The sequence below is a fragment of the Coffea eugenioides genome, chromosome 11 (genome assembly GCF_003713205.1).
Source record: "Coffea eugenioides isolate CCC68of chromosome 11, Ceug_1.0, whole genome shotgun sequence".
In the NCBI taxonomy this organism is placed as follows: Eukaryota; Viridiplantae; Streptophyta; class Magnoliopsida; order Gentianales; family Rubiaceae; genus Coffea; species Coffea eugenioides.
The window spans coordinates 18,614,507-18,632,857 of record NC_040045.1 but is presented as its reverse complement, the minus strand read 5'-3'; the positions used below and the strand labels follow the sequence as shown (position 1 = coordinate 18,632,857).

The window sequence follows — 18,351 nt, the reverse complement described above, 5'->3', positions numbered from 1 at the left end:
TTTCTCGATTCAAAAAGTTGCTCCAGTTTCGTCCTTTGAAACGCGTATGAATCTGCAAAAGAAGGAACAAATAATGCCACCACCATTCGATCTATTCCTCCTTCAAGAAATGTGTAAACATGAGTACTTTGATGTTTTCCCCTTGATACTTTGAAAACTCAACTTTGCTCTGTGATCTGATCAAATTCCATTGATTTCCAATGCTAATAAGGCCCTTGGTATCCAGGGATTTTCGATAAATCAGGGGGATTGCCATTGGATAAATCCAAAAGATAGAATGAGACCATGTAACAAATGAAAGAGTTGTCTATTTATTGACGAAAATTTCTGTAACATGAAAACAATCATTTATTGAAAGAAAATTAATTTTGAAGAAATGAATCTATAAATTCGACAATGTACACTTGAAAAACCAAAAGTATTCCGACTTCAAACAAATGCCACGCTTGACCCTTTAGATATCATCTGCCCTGAGTTCAATGTCGGCAACAAAAAAAACATAATGCGAGAAGGAATCCCAAATGAACCGAATCATCAGCTTTCTAATTCCAACCTCACTTTTCTCATGAAACTCTACTTTAGCGCCCTTCTAGGTTTTCACTAAGACCATTCCCACTTCTTTTTTCTTTTTCTTTTTGCTTTTTTCTCTTTTTTTTCTCTTCTTCTCTTTTTTTTTTTTTTTTAACAAAAGGTCCCCTTTTCGGATTTTCGCCTGATGAACAAATCTTGCCAATAGCCTTTATCAACTCAAAAAGATGTGTTTTAGGAGATAATGGCATCAGTGCGACAACCCCTTCCCTTACAACGTGAGTGAAGGCGTATTGACATCATTTGCCATGTGACTTAGAAAAATTTCCTTAAAAGAGGTAATACCAAGAACGGAAGCCAGGACTTTTTGGCTTTTGTAGCGGGGTCTGGTGGGGTGTTTAGAAAAGTTAAGGTTTGAAGGCAGATTTCAAGAGTGGTTTAAATAATCTGAGATCGCATTGTTGTGCCAACCCCATTTTAGGGCTAAATCAGAATTTGCCCCAGTTTATGCTCAATTGAGGCCTTCTTTCATTTTCTTTCTCCTTTTGATTTTTCGGCCTTCTGCCATTTTTGAACTTTTCAAAAATTTGCCCCAGTTTATTTGTGAACTGAGGTTCTCTTTTCTTCTTTTGTCTTTTGATTTTGTGGCCTTTCACTTTTTATTTTTTGAAATTTTCATTTTCAACTCGAACTTGCCCCAGTGTGGGGTTTGCGATTCTCAGGGGTTGCCAAATGAAGTATTTTATTCTGAAGGCTCAAAAGGGATAACTAGGGATATAATGTCTTAATGGGAAAAGAAGAGGGCCTGACTTTCATTCCATTCTTCGCATTAATTCTAAAAGAAAACTTTCGTTTATCAGATGAAAATTTCTTACACATCTCCGAATTGATTGGCTGAGGGAACAAGTGCTCCACCCGGCGATACCTTTTTGATGATAAGAGCACCTTACCAATTTGCGGCAAACTCTCCTTTTGGCTTCATTCTGTACTGATAAAAATCACCTTAATGCTTTGCCTTCTTGTCTGAATGGTCATGATTTGACCCTTTAATGGTAATCACAGACCAATCCTCTTGATCATATTGACCACGATAGACTGTGTTTAACTGCTTCTTATTCCTAATCTTGATCACGATTTGGCTTGAACTTCTTTTATTCCATTCGGGCTTCTTTGAAACATTTTCGGATGCCTCTTCCCCACTCCTCTCATTTTTGAAATTCAAATTCACATTTATGAGATCGCTGCCATCAAATTTCTGAACAGTGATATCCAAAGGGTCAGGCGGTTTTATTCTGGGCCATCTGAAAAGAATGTGTAAGTCACAATATATATAAGACTGTACATTTTATTGACTTTCCAAACAAAAACCAAACTTAATATCATGAAACGTGTCTTTAACAGTCACTTGATTGAAAACTATTTACAAAAAACATATTTAAACAAAAGACACATGTATGAACGATTTTCATTGGTTTCAAACCAAAACAACTCCCCAAATTTATCAAAACTTCCCTTCAAGAGGAACCTCACTAATTCAGCCATTTCCAGGATTTTCAAATTTCCTTGCTGGAGGTAAATGCCTCAAAAGTGTCATTGTGTTCAGAAAAAGGATTCGTACTTATGTTCGGTCCTTGCTCTTCCCTTTTCCTTAATCACTATATTTCCTGCTTCGATCATGTCCTGGATCTTATGTTTTAGTACCCAACAGTTACTGGTCGAATGACCGGGCGCTCCAGAATGGTAGGCACACACGGCTTGAGGGTCGTACCCAGAAGAGAGACCTCGACGAGAGTAGTTTGGAGGAGGTATGTCATCTATTTTACCGGCAGCCTTGAGCTGTTCATACAGTTGGTCCATGGGTCGGCCTAAGTTGGCAAAAGTTCGAGATCGACCAGGTTTTTGTATTTTATTGGTTTGAGGAAGGTTGTAAGTCTGTTGGTTTAGTGGAGCAGGTCTGGGATTATAAGGTAGACGAGGTTGAATTTGAGGATTGTTTTGAGTCATTGGGAAGGATATTGTAGGTGGGCTTGCATGGTTTGGCTGAGGTCGAGGGTGATTAGTGGTAGTATGGTAAACAGGGCGTGAGTTTGGGTAGCGAGATGAATACGTCTGGTAACGTTGGGATCTGGGTCTTGAAAATGGTCCTTGGCCCCACACAAAAGTAGTTTCCTCCTCTTTCTTCTGGAGTTGAGGCTCCCTTCTGTTATTACTTTGACCTTGCAAAGCGTCCAACTGTGATTTTAAAGCTGATACATTGACAATTTTCCCTGCTTTGACGTATTCGTCATATTCCTCCAACTTATTGATAATTGCTGCAAATGAACACCCGGTCATGCGAAAAATCTCCTCAAAGTAAGGCGGATCATGAGCTTTGATGAACGTACGAACAATCTCATCTTCAACCATAGGGGGTTCCACCTTGGCGGCCAATTTCCTCCATCTTTTCGCATATGTCTTGTGGTCCTCGGATGGTTTCCTCTTGGTTCCTTCCAATGTGGTCCTCGTTGGAGCCAGCTCGCAATTGTATTCGTATTGCCTTACAAAAGCAGTTGATAAGTCCAGCCACGTCCTCATATCCTCGGGTTTCAAATTGGAATACCAGTCCAATGCATCACCTTCTAAACTTTCGGGAAACAAACGAACTGGTAGATTCTCGTCATCTATTGGTTTGCCCAACTTGTTGGCAAACATTCGGAGGTGCGTCTTGGGGTTGCCCGTTCCATCATACTTGCTAAACTTGGGCGTTTTGAAACCCATGGGCAATTGCATATCCGGAAATAGGCACAGCTCGTTGTAGTCTAAACCTCCTTGTTTGTTCAAGCCTTGGCTTTTCCTTATAAACTCCTCAAACCGATCCAATCGCTTTAGCAAATTCTTATCCACCGGTGCGGATGACTCCCCGGTTTCAACTTTCCCTTGAACAGCGGTATCTAGGGTGAATGGCTCAGCGGTAGAGTAATAATAAGGTCCCTGTGGCTCGAATGGCATGCTCATAGTAATTGGCGGATAATTTTGGGGAATTTGGACATGAGGAGGGTTAGTTTGGATGTAAGGTGCATAAGCAGGTTGTGGGCCATGAGTGGGATAAGTAAAGACTTCCTCAGGTGGGTTTATGACTTGTGAAGTAACAGAGGTTTGAACATAAGGTAAAAATATGGGTTGTGGTTCAGATTGGCCAGGAGGTAGGGGCTCATGCTGTTCACCGCTAGCACCACTAGCTACCAATTGATCGATTACTCGCCGTTGGGCCATCATTCCAACGCTCAGCTCATTAAATCGGTTTAGAACTTCACGCAATTGAGCTCCCAGATTTGTCAAGTCAGTCGGTGATGTAGTTGCGGGCCTATCAGATGATTCTGGATGGGTACTCATGTTTACACTATCTCTTGAAGCTCGGTTACGTGATCGGGTGATAATGGGGCTTTTCCGGGTAGCTATATACTACCTGAGAATTTAAGACAACCCTTATTAGATACCCTTCTTGATTGACTGCTGTCAAAAAGAAAAGAAGAAGGAAAAGGAAAAGACAGGATTTAGTAACAATTAAAGTAATTCGGATGCATGTCCTATGGGGGAACCCTTTTTGTGCCAAGGGTAGGCCTAGAATGAGGATGCAATCCTCTGAGGTAGGCACTATACCATACCTGATGGATCTGATCAATTGATTGAGTGAAAAATGATTTGAAAAATTTGGCCAATTTGGAGTGAGAAGAAACGTTTGTCAAAATGAGGACCTCGTCCGAAGGGATTGATCACTTTTGATCGATACAAGAACTTGCAAAAATGCACGGGTTTGACCTTGACGAACTTCCTATCGAAGAGATTGGAATTCGTTTTGACAGCTTTTCTCAGTAAAGCACGGGTCAAAACTCCAACTGATCAAATGGCTGGATGCAGTGGATGCTTTTCTCAAAATCGACCAGGTTTTCCATTTTGAAATTCGACATTGAAATCCTAATTGGTCAAATGCAATTGACAATTTATTAAAAATCGACCGGATTACCCCAAAAAGGGAAACGAGTCAAATGAATTGAATGGAATTTAATTTATCCAAAATTAATCAGATCACCCTAAAAAGGGTAAATTGATCAAATAGATTGAACGAAACTTGATTTATTTAAAATCGGCTCGATTGCCCTAAAAACGGGTAAATTGGCCAAATGAATGATTTATTCAAAAGTCGGCCGAATGACCCTAAAAAGGGTAAATCGGTCAAATGAATTGACGATTTATTCAAAATCGATCGGATGACCCTAAAAAGGGTAAATTGGTCAAATGAATTGACGATTTATTCAAAATCGATCAGATGACCCTAAAAAGGGTAAATTGGTCAAATGAATTGACGATTTATTCAAAATCGATCAGATGACCCTAAAAAGGGTAAATTGGTCAAATGAATTGATGATTTATTGAATGAATTGGCAAAAATGGATTGGTTGAATTGTCCGGCCATTGGTTATTTCAAAATTATTGAGGTGCATTAGTCTATGACCTTCTAAAAATCAAATTTTGGCCTCAATTTATTTATCGTCTCAATAGGAGGAATCATTTGTGAATTTCTTCAAATTAATGTCCTTCACGCAAGGGATTTTTACCAATTTTTGATAAAATGGCCAAAAAGTGATTATTAGATGCTCATATTCCAAAGATCACTCTATGAAAATGATCGGATCCCACCTTACCTTGTGCACTACCCCTTTGGATGGTACAGGAAATATAAACGTGCAAGTCTCATTGGATTATATATCCGAGACACAGGGCAGTTTATTCCTAGCACGGGATCGCCTAAATGGCATTCCCTTTCTAGGGTTTATGCATGATGCCATTTATTAAAGCGATGTAAATATGTGACAAATATGGCCTAAAGGACATAAATAATGCATCGGGGGAAAAAGGTCTAAAAATGAAATGCACTTATTGAAAATTAATTGTAATGACTAAAATTTAAACATGTGAATTGTCTAGTGGGTAAGTCACTAAAAGAGTGCCAAAAAGGCCTCTTATTGCTAAGGCACATGAATGCAAGCCAAGAAAACAAAAGAAAGGTTAGTGCAATTGATAAAACACATAACATATTGGGAGCAATTAAGGAAAAGAAATACAATAAAGCAAGTAAAAGGGGTGGAACCCCTTCCCTCGTGCCTAATGTGCTTAAAAGGGTGAGGCTGACTCTAACCTAGGAAAATTCTATAATGGATGCATGAGGCTGGGGCTCACTAATGCAACTAGACTCGATAAAGCTTTGGCTCCCAAGCCTTCAGACCTAAAGGCGAAGGGTCATCACTCCCAGGGCCTTCGGTCGGTGGCTCGAGTGATCCCTTAGATAGCGCTATGGGCGCAGAGCACACCATCCGCCTACCCAAGGCAATCGATCCTAGTCCTACAAGGCGGTGTGGGATGGCGCCCACGAAAATAAAATAAAATGGGACAAAAGCAAGTAAACGTGCACGTATGAAGTGTTCCCCTATTGTGAGGGAAGGGGTTGAGAACCACGCGAGGCTCTAAAGGTGACACCCCCCCCCCCAAATGCAATGCCAAGCGCGAGATAAACAAGTAAAACATACATCCAAACAATCAATCATACATACGTGAGTGAGGGAGTAGTTTGATACGCGCGCGAGGCAAAAAGTCCTAAAAAGGAAAAATGCAACCCTAATATCCAAATGCTATGCATAAAAAGGGTAGAAAAGGGAAAAGAATGGCCAAATCAAATGCTTGGACCCACTTAGGAAATCCCCAGTGGAGTCGCCAACTGTCGCGCCCCACTTTTTGAATGAATGTGTGATGTGTGTGTAGTGTGGTGTGAACGTGTGCAAAATGAAAATAAAGGCCATGGGACTTGATAAAGCGACGGTTTGGCCATATAAAGTTCAAAAAGGGTTTTTTGAAAAAATGGAGTCGCCACTTGGTATAGAGTTAGGGTGTACCAAGTCACCCAAAAATGATTTTTGTTTTTGAATGAAAAAAGTAAATAAACCCTTTTAGAGAACTTTTGGGTCTACGTAACCAAAAGAGGGATCGGGGGTCACATTTGACGAAGGGGAAGGCAAGGATAAAAATCCAAGGCACCCCTTCGACCTAGCCAAGGCTAGTTGCGTGACTTAAACCAATTTCTCCTAATTTTTCTACCCAAGGTATGTATCGCATGTTGGATATGACTACGTGAATGCAAAAACCTAGACCTAGGGGACATGGGGGAAATTTCTCTTCAAAGGTTGAGTGGTGCCAATCACATTAATTGTGAAGCCCAGTAATGATCCTTTGGAGAGGTCACACATAAATCTAAATGACGTACACAAATGAGTGGAATGCATGCCATGTGAAAATGTGAGTTTGTGTGAAATGAGAAAAATGATAAAAATAATAGGATGTAAGTGGAGATGTGCAAATGAAGATAAAAAGTGTTCGTGTGCAAGTGAAGGGATATAAAGGTGCACGTGTGCAAATAAAAGTGTAAAGTGTGAGTAGTTAAGTGAAAACGTCCAAAAGTAGTGTGAAGTGAGAATGTGGAAAAAGGGTTAGAATATAAAGTAAGTGTATGTGATAGTGAATGAATAGAATGCATGAATCCTATAGGAATGCATCAAGACAGGAACGGGGAGTCCTAACTTTGTGACTTAATCTTCCCTTTGATTAGAAGGCAAAACTAGCGTGCTAAGGCTATCAAGTAGCCACACTCGCTCGTTTCCCTTATCAGAAGGGGACTCTTCAGGCAAATGTACCCTAACTAGCATGAGATGCAAGACCTAAAGTGAGGGGAAAGGGGAATCGAGGAGCATGCCAGATGATAAAACTAAGGAAAAATGCATGATATGTAGTGGACAGGCAAATAATGCATTAATGAAAAACAAAGGAAAAATCCTATTGGGTCTAGCGTTGGGCTAGCCCTTTCTATGAATTCCTAATGAAATAATGAGCCACGACTAGCATTGGACTAGTGTGGTGACGTACATTCATCCATCACATTCATTCATGGCTATGGAAAGCGATTAGACATGCCAAACACCTATAAACACATAGCACATAACAATTAGCATGCTCGACTAGATGCAAGAGCCTAGTAAAGCACTTAACACATAACACATAGACAAGCAATGAACCTATTACACTTGCTAACTAAAACAAAAGGGGAAGGGGAAATGGACCAAATTTTTCGCCAAGCCCTATCTATTACAAGCCAAGAGGTGTACACATACCCCATAAAAACATAAAGGGGAAGGGGTAAATGGACCAAATTGCTCGCCAAGCCCTATCTATTACAAGCCAAGAGGTGTACACATACCCCATAAAACTTAAACAAAAGCAAAAGTAAATGAAATAAATGAAAGGAATTAAAGAAAGGCAAGGAAAGCAAAGTAGACATGCATATTCACATAACACGTAGGAGCACGTAAGGTCAAATGAAGTGCAAATAAGGGATAGAGTGTACCTCCCTTGGAATGGAGTCCAAATGAAAGAAAAATGGCTTCAAAACAATAAAACGGTCAAGGTACCACTTTATTTGGGAAAATTAAATAAAATAAGCAAACACAAGCTCACTTGGTCATAAAGCCCTTAAAGTCATGAATGAAGTGCAATTGAAACCAAGCATGGTAGTCAATTGAAACAAACAAGCAATGAAGTTGTAAAATTAAAAGCTACCAAGGACCAAATTGAGGAGATCATTCAATTGATTGGGCCATAGTAGGACAAGGGGAGACTTGGGGGGTCGAAGTGCTATTTTCTGAAAATTATTTCATGCAAATTCATGCAAGCTACGTGGGCAAACATTCTGCAATCAAAACAAACATTTCTGCAGCCAAGAAACCACCGCAATTTGCATTCTCGCAAGCAGATATCAACCTCAACACTAATTTTGATCAAAAAATCTTTCAACCAAACATTCAAAGCTAATCTAAGCATTATAACACACAATTTCAAAAGTCAAACAAACCCAAAAACTGATGCAAAGACACAAAGAAGCTCATGCATTCAGCAGATTCCAGCCACGGCATTTCTTTTCATTTTCATCATGCAAACCAGATTTTGGATTCAAACGCACAGCTTTGACTAGATATTCCTCATTTTAATATCATAACTTCACTGAGCAATGAACTACATGATGATCACAATCAAATGACCAGAAACTTGGAAAGATATCATACGAAAATTCTGGAAAAAAAATGCAGAAAAGGAAGAGCAAAAACTCTCTTGTCATTTCCTCAACACAGGCTGAATACCAGAATTTTGGCTTGGGCATGCATGTGGTGTATGAACTGAGCAACAAAACATACATATTGCATTTCCTTGAAGCAGGGAAACTCGAATTTGAAACAGGAAAAAGGAAAAACACAGAAACTCGACTTCACCACTGCAACAGACGCTCTTATGTGCAAACTATTAGCGCAATGCGAACCAAAGCCAGGCAATCAGTGATTATTAAACATTCCCCTTCTGTTTTCCAGCATAAAACTATTATATTTGAGCATCTGCCATTCATGCAAACGGATCATGCAAGCTAATACGAAAAGGAAAGAAAAGGAAAACGTTCTTCCTCTGCTGCAACTTTCTGCTACGAAAATGCAGCTTGACCCACGCCGACATTATATGAAAAGGAAACAACAAAATTTATTTTTGTTTTGTGAGCTAGAAATCTCCTAAATCTCCAAACCACCCCCTGTTATCATAACCCAAGTACCCAGCAAACTGGGTGCATTCAACAAGCTCTCTACCATTTTATTGTCAAGTGTTCGGATCTGACAAATTAACCTCCAAGCCAACAACCAAAATCACCGCTCACTCCATTTAACAACTGAGACCCGTCATCAAACATTACCCAAACAACAAGAAATGGAGAAGCAGCAACCAAGGAAACATAAAGCAGACTTGACCGAAACTTTTCCAATTTTCTGAAATTTCTATATGCATGAAGACCTGCCTTGACCATCAAATAAAAACTACGGATTCACCGTATACTCCCCCACAAAATCCGAAAAAACAAAAGACTCCAATTTTTGGTATTTTCGGCAGCTTTTATCCGATGTAATAAACTCAATGAATCAACAAACCCACAAAACTCTAGAGTTCAAACTCATTGCCTAACAAAATTTGGAGATACACACTCCACAGGCCAGATTGAAGCAGGTAGAGACAACGGCAACAAACAACAAAACAGAAAACTAAAAGCAAGAGTCCAACTCAGTCACGAAGGAAATTGGGGAGGCTAAAATTGGGGAGGCTAAGGAAACCAGTTTTAGGAAGATACCTGAGGTTTCCGATCGATGGAAAGAAAGTGAAAGCTTCGGTCTTTCCTCCTTCTCCGGTAGTTTCCTTCGCCAACTGTCTCCTTAGTTCCCTTTGCTGGTTTTTCGTTTTTCCGTCGACTTCACCTCCTAATATCCGAACCGTCCCAGCCTTTATCAGCTAGTATCCCCTTAATCTCCCCAAAACCTTACTCTCTCTCTCTCTGTTCTTCTCTCAAGCTCCCTGCCGTCAACTATCCTTTCTGGTTTCTGTTTTCCTTTTTTTCTCTTTTTTTTAGCCCATTTTCGCAGCCGTCCCCTCTCCCTATTTCTTACCTCCTCCGCTGTTCTTTTCCTTCTCAGCCGTTAACTCTCTAAAAACTCCCTTCAAACTTTCGGCCGTCTCTCCCTTTGTATTTTTTCGTCCCCTCTTAATCTCTCCCTCTCTCTCAGATTTTATCCTCCGCCTCTCTCTATTTTTCTCCCTTTCTCTCTAGCCCCTTCTCACAGCCGACCCTCTCAACTCCCCAGACTCCCTTGCATTTTTCTGTTTTTTCAACCGTCAGCTTGCTCCCCAAAATCTCTATCTCTCTCCTTCAAGCTTTCTCACTCTGTCCGTCCCCTCTCAAAACCTCTCTTGCGGCTGCCTTTTCTTTTCCTTTTATATGGCATCTCCAATCCCTAAACCAACTCATCATCTTTCCATATTTGCAGCCAAAGGAGCCGTCTCAACCTTTCTTTGCAAGCTGCAACAAAACGCAGCTTGCATGCCGCGTTTCTTCTTCTTTTTTTTTTTTTTTTTTTTACTTAATAATTATAATAACAAATTGACAAAAACCAGGTAATAATAATAATAAAAACAAATTAAAAAAAAAACTAAACAAATGGAAACAAAAATGGTCATTTTTCAATTTTTCTTTCATTTTTCAATTTTTTCTCAAAATAACTTAATAAAAATAACTAAAATGCCAAAAGATTGAATTTAAAGAAATAAACATATTTTTGTGAACAAAATTTCCTTTTCCTTTTTCAATTTTTTTTAAGAAAACTAAAGCCTATTTTTTGAATGTTTTTGTTTTTCCGTTCTAGAAACTCTACGCTAAACTTAAAAACTTAAACAAACTTAAAAACTAAAACTAAAAAAGTGATTAAAACCAAAATGACAAAATAAAAATAAATAGCAAATGAACCAGACGAACTAAAAGGGCAAAAATGAATAAAAATAAAATAACAACTAAAGTGCAAAACAAACAATAATGAACTAAAATGCAAGCAATGTAAACAAAAAATCATGAAATAGATGCTACATACAAATCATCTAAAATTTGGTGTCTACATCCTTTATCTTGTGAACTTGATTGGGGCTGTCTTGTGGTGAAAGTGTAGCCTTGACATGGCTGGAAAAATTGGTAAACACAAAGGAAGTGCTGCTGAAATTTTTTCTGCAGGAGACTCTGAGCAGTCTTGGGAAATCTGTCATATTTTGGTGTAGAAAAATCCAAATTAAGTTCTTCTTTTTGTGTTTGAAACTAGATTCAGAGTAATTTCTACTGTGAAAAGTTCAGAATTTTTCTCAATTTCTATGAATATCTGTGATTTTTCAAATTTGACAGAATTTCCATTCCTATTCTGTCTTTCTACTGGATAAAGCAGCCACTTGAGATTGGATTTTGACTAACTTGTGGACAAAATATTGCAAAGTTGTCTCTGAGAAATTGTAACTCTTTGCATCTATTTTCCAACGGTATAAATTGTATAAATTTTGGACTTAAGAAACTTGAGATATGATTTTTTCAAATAGCATCGCTCAAAAATGGAAAAATTCTATTTTCCTAAAACTATCCTTAATTTAAGTTGGAGTTGTTAAACCATTTTGAGCTTGGTTTATGATTGGAATGAGTAAATTCTTGGTTACTCATGTCCCTTGGGTCTAAATGTTCTCTTTTCACTCCAAAACCATATTTGCACCTTTGTACTAGTAGTTACTTAGATTTTCTTTGGTTCACCTAAACTTTGGATGGTTGAACCATAATATTTTCTCTTGGTTATTCTTAGGGTTTGTCGGTGATCAATGGTATAATACAGAAGGAAACTTTTGACGTTATTTTGCTTAAACTGGTGAGTGTTCTTTGCACGTTGTGCTTCCAATGATTATGTGGATTATTATGAATGTTTGCTTGAATGTTAAATGTTTTTCAATGATTGTTAAATAAATTTTCGATAGGCGAGTGTGTACTTTATCGCACTCGTCCTAATTGGACGTGAAATTTTCAATGATTAAATGATTGAATGTGACTTGTGCATGAATGTAAGCCTTTTGGCTGAACTGGGCCCTTGCCCTTCATTGCCAGTTGACTCGAGCCAGAAGCGGACTCGGCCAGGCGGCTGGTGACCCTGGGACAGTGTTTTGGTATACTCGAGTATTACTACGAAGTCTGGTGAAGAACTGGCTAGTGAATTCAATGCAATAAAATCAATGAATGAGTGACAATGAATACTGAAGGAGTTTTCACTGTTAAATGTTTGCAAATGACGGAGGAATAAGGGAAATGATTGGCGTCTGAATGACTAAATGAATGGCTCGAAGTGAGCACGTATCCTCCCAATGAATGAATGTTTATTTCATGAATGACTGTTTATTATTGTGTAAAGTGTTCAAACTGTTAAATATCGTACTTCCATGGTTTCTCTACCTGATTGCTTGTTTAGGAACCTCACTGGGCTTTTAGTTCATTCCTTTAGTTTTTGTTTTCCTTACAGGAATGGAGGTCCGAAACAATTGAATGTGAACTAGAGTATGTAACCCTCTTGTACTCTTGGTTGATAGGATGTGTTTCGACATTTGACGTTGCATCATACATTTGGCTTTTGGGTTGTAAATAAGTTTGCATTTTAGTTGAATTGTAGAATTTAAATGTTATTTTGGAGGCTTGAATGATTAATCTTGAGAGTTGATTGAGTGAGTGAGTGAGTCCTGGTAAGGGTTGGGTAGGCGGTCCGCGAAACTCTTGGGTACACCCTATGGGGAGGTGGGATCGTCATAGGTTCCCTTCTTTATCATGAATGAGAAGTTCCTATGCTGAAGGAACAACTTCATCAAAGAATGAGCCATCGATCGAAAGGCCACCAAGTCGATAAAGGTCCCAAAGTGTGATGGACAACTCCCTAACGAGCGTATGGAGAGTATTTGTCGAGGAACACCAATATTTGAAGAAAGCTCGCAAGATATTTTCACAGCGGTCGTAGGAGAATCTAGATGCGTAGACGGCTTCAAATATGCCGGCATGTATGAGCTCTTCTTTATATCTTCCGAGGATGTCCTCGACCCACTCCCAATAATGAGAGGTGAAGCACGCCTCGCCAAAGAAGGACGAAAGAATCTTCCATGTAGTTTTGTCAACATTGAACCCCGTGAACGGAAGCGTGAATTCGGCTATTTCTGGATCTCCATTATGAAGTGACGAGTTTAATACGACCACTTCTTCTTCCTTCGACGTAGTAGAGAAAGTTGATGGTGCTACAACTTCCTTAGTCCACTTGCTAGTCCAATCTTGAAGGTGAAAGCATCCTTCAAGGGGTATAAAAGGCTTAGCAAAGGTGCCGATTGCTGGCTTATTTACATATAATGGCAAAATTTTTGATTGAGGCCCTCCCCTCTCATCCGTCAATGAAATATGGGGCAATGGCGTGGTGTAGTCTTTAATTTGCATGGTGGCTGAATTTTGAAGAAAAAGGGAGGGTTGAGTTGATAAAAAAAAAAGAAAACATTTTTTTTATGAAACTTTGGCAATCAAGTTACCTCGTGGTTGAGTTTCTAATTCCTTGAGCGGGATGCTGATTTCCTATTGAAGTTAGACCTGACAATAAAAGACAAGTAAAAGTGAGATGGGGTGTCCACAAATAATTGATAAAGAGGCTACAATTTTGGCAAGTCAATCAAGTATCAAGTTATGTTTGAGTAATAGACTTTGGATGTCAAGAAGGTCAGTAATATGGATCGGTGGGGTCTCAATTGTAGGGGGTCATGTATGCAATTATGGTGGCTAATGTATTAATCAGTTTCATGGTGAAACTTTAAAAAGCCACTTTGCTTTGTTAGACAATCATGAAGTGTTGAGATTCCGATACAACTTGGTGGAGTTACTCATAATTGAAACATGCAAGGATTCATATACTAATTACCCATAAGCTTCGGGGATCTGGAAAGCATGTTATCTTATAATGAGTTGATGGTTCAAGTTTACAAGTTTGAGACGTGGCAACTTAACATGCAAATTTCAAGTATTAGGCACGGTCAAGACAAATTAAAATAAGTGCGAGAATCATTGATACAGGAAGGTATGAATATTTATGAACAAAATTGGAGGTAGTTACCTTCAATATTGTAGTAGAGCTAGCAACCAGATTTTGCAACGGCTTAAGGTCAATGCGATGGAGGCGATTTACGAGGAATAAGCAGCAGTATGGTAACACTAGCCAAAAAAAAAGAGGGAGAGTTTGCCTTTAGATTGTGGGTAAACTAATGCCTCAACCATCGAGTATTTATAACAGATATGCATCCTATATTCGAGAAGGATTCTGGTCAGTCAGAAGTGTTTCAATTTAAGACAACGAAGGATTCATTATTCGAAGTACTTGCGGTGTAGCAGGCTAATTTATCAAGCCGAGGAAGTTTACTCGTAAAAGGAGTCAGGTTCTTCCTATTTAGCATAATGGGACGAAGAGAAAGAAAGAAATGTGAAGCTCTGACTCAAGGTGGTTTTGGAAAAGAATTGTTCTCACAATTGACTTCCTTTACGAGTTGGGTTCTCAAAATTTATGGCAGACTGCTCCTTGAGCTTTGAATATAGTCGGTGAAGGAGTTAATTGTTTAGCTCACCAACGATGCAAATCCTAACTTCAAGAGATTGAATTTGATTGAATTCACAAAGGACAAGAATTCTTGTGCATATGGTAGACTAACAAAAGGAAAGCTACAGGATGGACGGTGGACATAAAGCTTCCAAATGAAGTGATCCGGCCTTGGGAAATTGAAAGCACTAGTGCATGCAATCATCATTCCATGTTATCAATTAAGGGCAATGACCAGTTTCACGGAGCTTCACGTATTTACAAACTTTGGTTGGATATTAATGTTGTCTTGGTCCTAGGACGATCAAATTAAGTTGAAAAAAAATGTCGAAACTCGTTCACTCAAATCCTGCTTCAATTTTTTTTTAGCATTCATGAACAAGTTTCGAGGGGGCATTTTGTAGACAATGAAATTTTAATTAATTCTTAAAATTACCATTGGTAAATTATTTTTATGGCTTACTTTCATCCAATTGGATATTGCCATGTGTCACGTGCACTTGGAAAATTGGTTATTAGATGGTCAATTTTATTTCATCACGTGTCAAGTTGAGGTGTTCCAATCAATTGAAATTGTTGGGATATCTCCATCGACCAAATTATACCATGTCACATGCCTTTGTGACTTGGCAAATTATGGATAGATATCTAAATATTTATTTCTTATTAAAGAGATAATATTTAGAGTTATTTAATCCATATGTATTTTTCATATACTGTGTGACAGCCCCACCTCACCTTAAGGCAAACCAAAAGGTTCGGCGGACCGCCTGCCCAGCTCTCGCCAGGACTACGGATCTGGAACAAATGGAAACCCTACCAAACGCTCAAAGGAACTTCGAGAAGACAAACATTCAGAACCCAATTGAGCTGAACTAAAAGATATCCATCTTTGGTACAACGTTCCCACGAAAAAAAAATCAAAACGAACTGGAAGTACCGTTGCCACGTCACAATCCGCCTGGAACCCAATCGAATACAGATAACGTTATATAACTCTAGAGAATAAACATTTCCAAACCAAATAAAATGCATGAACATGATTAAACAGTGTTATATACATACGTTTGTAATTTACAAATGAAAAGGGAAATATTTGGATCAAAATACATTTAGGGTTTCCAACTCCTGAGGAGCTATACAAAAGAGTATTTATACTAGCTCATTTCATTCTTCAAAATGATCATTAGTCCAAAAGATGGTTCCCTGTAAGGAAAACAAGGATAACGGAACGGGGTGAGCTAGAAGCTCAATGAGGTACCCAAAAGTATAAACAATGGAAATCATGAGAAAATAATTTTAAGGCACATATACACATCAAATAGGAGAAATGAACGAGCACCATAATTTCAAGGATACAGTTGGCTCTTAGGAACCAAATTCCCGTTGCAATACTTGATCCAGCCTCGTAGACCCTCCGTCAACGTTTAATGAAACACACATGTCCGTAGCCCCTCTTACCCCAAAATCCCGTTCACCAAACATACCCCTTACCGGGCCTGAAAGCCAAACAAGAACATGAATGGTAATACTCGAGTATACTGGAAATCTAGAGTCTCCAATTGTGACAGCCCCACCTCACCCTAAGGCGAACCAAAGGATTCGGCAGACTGCCTGACCAGCTCTCGCCGGACTATGGATCGGGAACAAACGTAAACCCTACCAACCGCTCAAAGGAACTTCGAGAAGATGAACATTTAGAACCCAATTGAGCCGAACTAAAAGATACAATCAATCTTTGGTACAACGTTCCTGCGAGATCAAAACGAAATGGAAGTGCCGCTGCCACATCACAATCCGGCCGGAACCCAATCGAATACAGATAACGTTATATAACTCTAGAGAATAACATTTCGAAACCAAATAAAATGCATGAACATGATTAAACAGTTTTATATACATACGTTTGTAATTTATAAATCAAAAGGGAAATATTTGGATCAAGGTACATTTAGGGTTTTCCAACCCCCGAGGAGCTATACAAAAGAGTATTTATACTAGCTCATTTCATTCTTCAAAATGATCATTGGTCCAAAAGATGGTCCCCTATAAGGAAAACAAGGATAACGGAACGGGGAGAGCTAGAAGCTCAATGAGGTACCAAAAGTATAACCGGTAGAAATCATGAGAAAACACTTTTAAGGCACATATACACATCAAATAAGATAAATGAACGAACACCACAATTTAAATGATACAAGTGGCTCTCAGGAGCCAAATCCCCATTGCAATACTTGATCCAACCTCGTTGACCCTCCGTCAACGTTTAATGAAACACACATGTCCGTAGACCCCGCTTACGCCAAAATCCCGATCACCAAACATACCCCTTACCAGGCCCGAACGCCAAACAAGAACAGGAATGGTAATACTCAAGTATACCGAAAATCTAGAGTCTCCAATACCCAAAGATTTCCCAGGAACCGGCACCCATGGATTGTCAAATTTTCTCGACCAAGCCACCTATGACAGTCCCACCTCACCCTAAGGCTAACCAAAGGGTTCGGCGGACCACCTGCCCAGCTCTCGCCGGGACTACGGATCGGGAACAAACGTAAACCCTACCAACCGCTCAAAGGAACTTCGAGAAGATGAACATTTAGAACCCAATTGAGTCGAACTAAGGGATACAATCAATCTTTGGTACAACGTTTCCACGAGAAATCAAAACGAAATGGAAGTGCCGCTGCCACGTCACAATCCGGCCGAAACCCAATCGAATACAGATAACGTTATATAACTCTAGAGAATAACATTTCCAAACCAAATAAAATGCATGAACATAATTAAACAGTTTTATATACATACGTTTGTAATTTATAAATCAAAAGGGAAATATTTGGATCAAGGTACATTTAGGGTTTTCCAACCCCCGAGGAGCTATACAAAAGAGTATTTATACTAGCTCATTTCATTCTTCAAAATGATCATTGGTCCAAAAGATGATCCCCTGTAAGGAAAATAAGGATAATGGAACGGGGTGAGCTAGAAGTTCAATGAGGTACCAAAAGTATAACTGGTAGAAATCATGAGAAAACACTTTTAAGGCACATACACACATCAAATAAGAGAAATGAACGATCACCACAATTTAAATGAAACAAGTGGCACTCAGAAGCCAAATCCCCGTTGCAATACTTGATCCAACCTCGTTGACCCTCCGTCAACGTTTAATGAAACACACATGTCCGTAGACCCCGCTTACGCCAAAATCCCGATCACCAAACATACCCCTTACCGGGACCAAACGCCAAACAAGAACAGGAATGGTAATACTCGAGTATACCGGAAATCTAGAGTCTCCAATATCCAAAGATTTTCTAGGAACAGGCACCCATGGATTGTCAAATTTTCTCGACCAAGCCCTTGCTGGCTCGATCCAATTGACTCCCCACGAGGTTGAGCTTGGATTTAACAGGAAGGTCGTTGGATGCACTTCCAAACGACATTATAACAGGCGCAGGTAACAGATTCAAGTATATACAGGAAACAAGTCACACATGTGACGGCCCCACCTCCCCCTAAGGCGAACCAAAGGGTTCGGCGGGCCGCCTGCCCAACTCTCGCCGGGACTCAAAATTTTAAAACAATAAAATTAAATAAACCTACAAGCATACTATTCGCAAGATATCTAACGCCAAAAGAGTTCTATTTACATCTTCAAAAGTATCGAGTCAAACCACTCTAATACATTAGAATAACAACCAGCAGAAGGTAGACCCTATGGAGGGTTCTTATACAAACCACCAAA

At 39.3% G+C, this 18,351-nt stretch overlaps 1 protein-coding gene across 1 annotated transcript; it reads right to left on the bottom strand.

The window, feature by feature from the left end:
• Positions 1 to 1,531: 1,531 nt before the first annotated feature.
• On the bottom strand, positions 1,532 to 3,900 carry LOC113752024. The gene is made up of 2 exons (XM_027296167.1): positions 2,147 to 3,900; positions 1,532 to 1,829 (listed from the first exon to the last, which is right to left on the bottom strand). Exons 1-2 carry the CDS (start codon positions 3,898 to 3,900, stop codon positions 1,532 to 1,534), a joined length of 2,052 nt encoding a protein of 683 aa, XP_027151968.1.
• Positions 3,901 to 18,351: the final 14,451 nt, after the last annotated feature.

Excerpts from the sequence above, each read along its gene's own strand:
- LOC113752024 (XM_027296167.1), bottom strand. The coding sequence starts at position 3,900 with ATGAGTACCCATCCAGAATCATCTGATAGGCCCGCAACTACATCACCG. Across the intron at positions 1,830-2,146 it reads AGAGCAAGGACCGAACATAA|ATGGCCCAGAATAAAACCGC; the intron begins GTACGAATCCTT and ends CATTCTTTTCAG.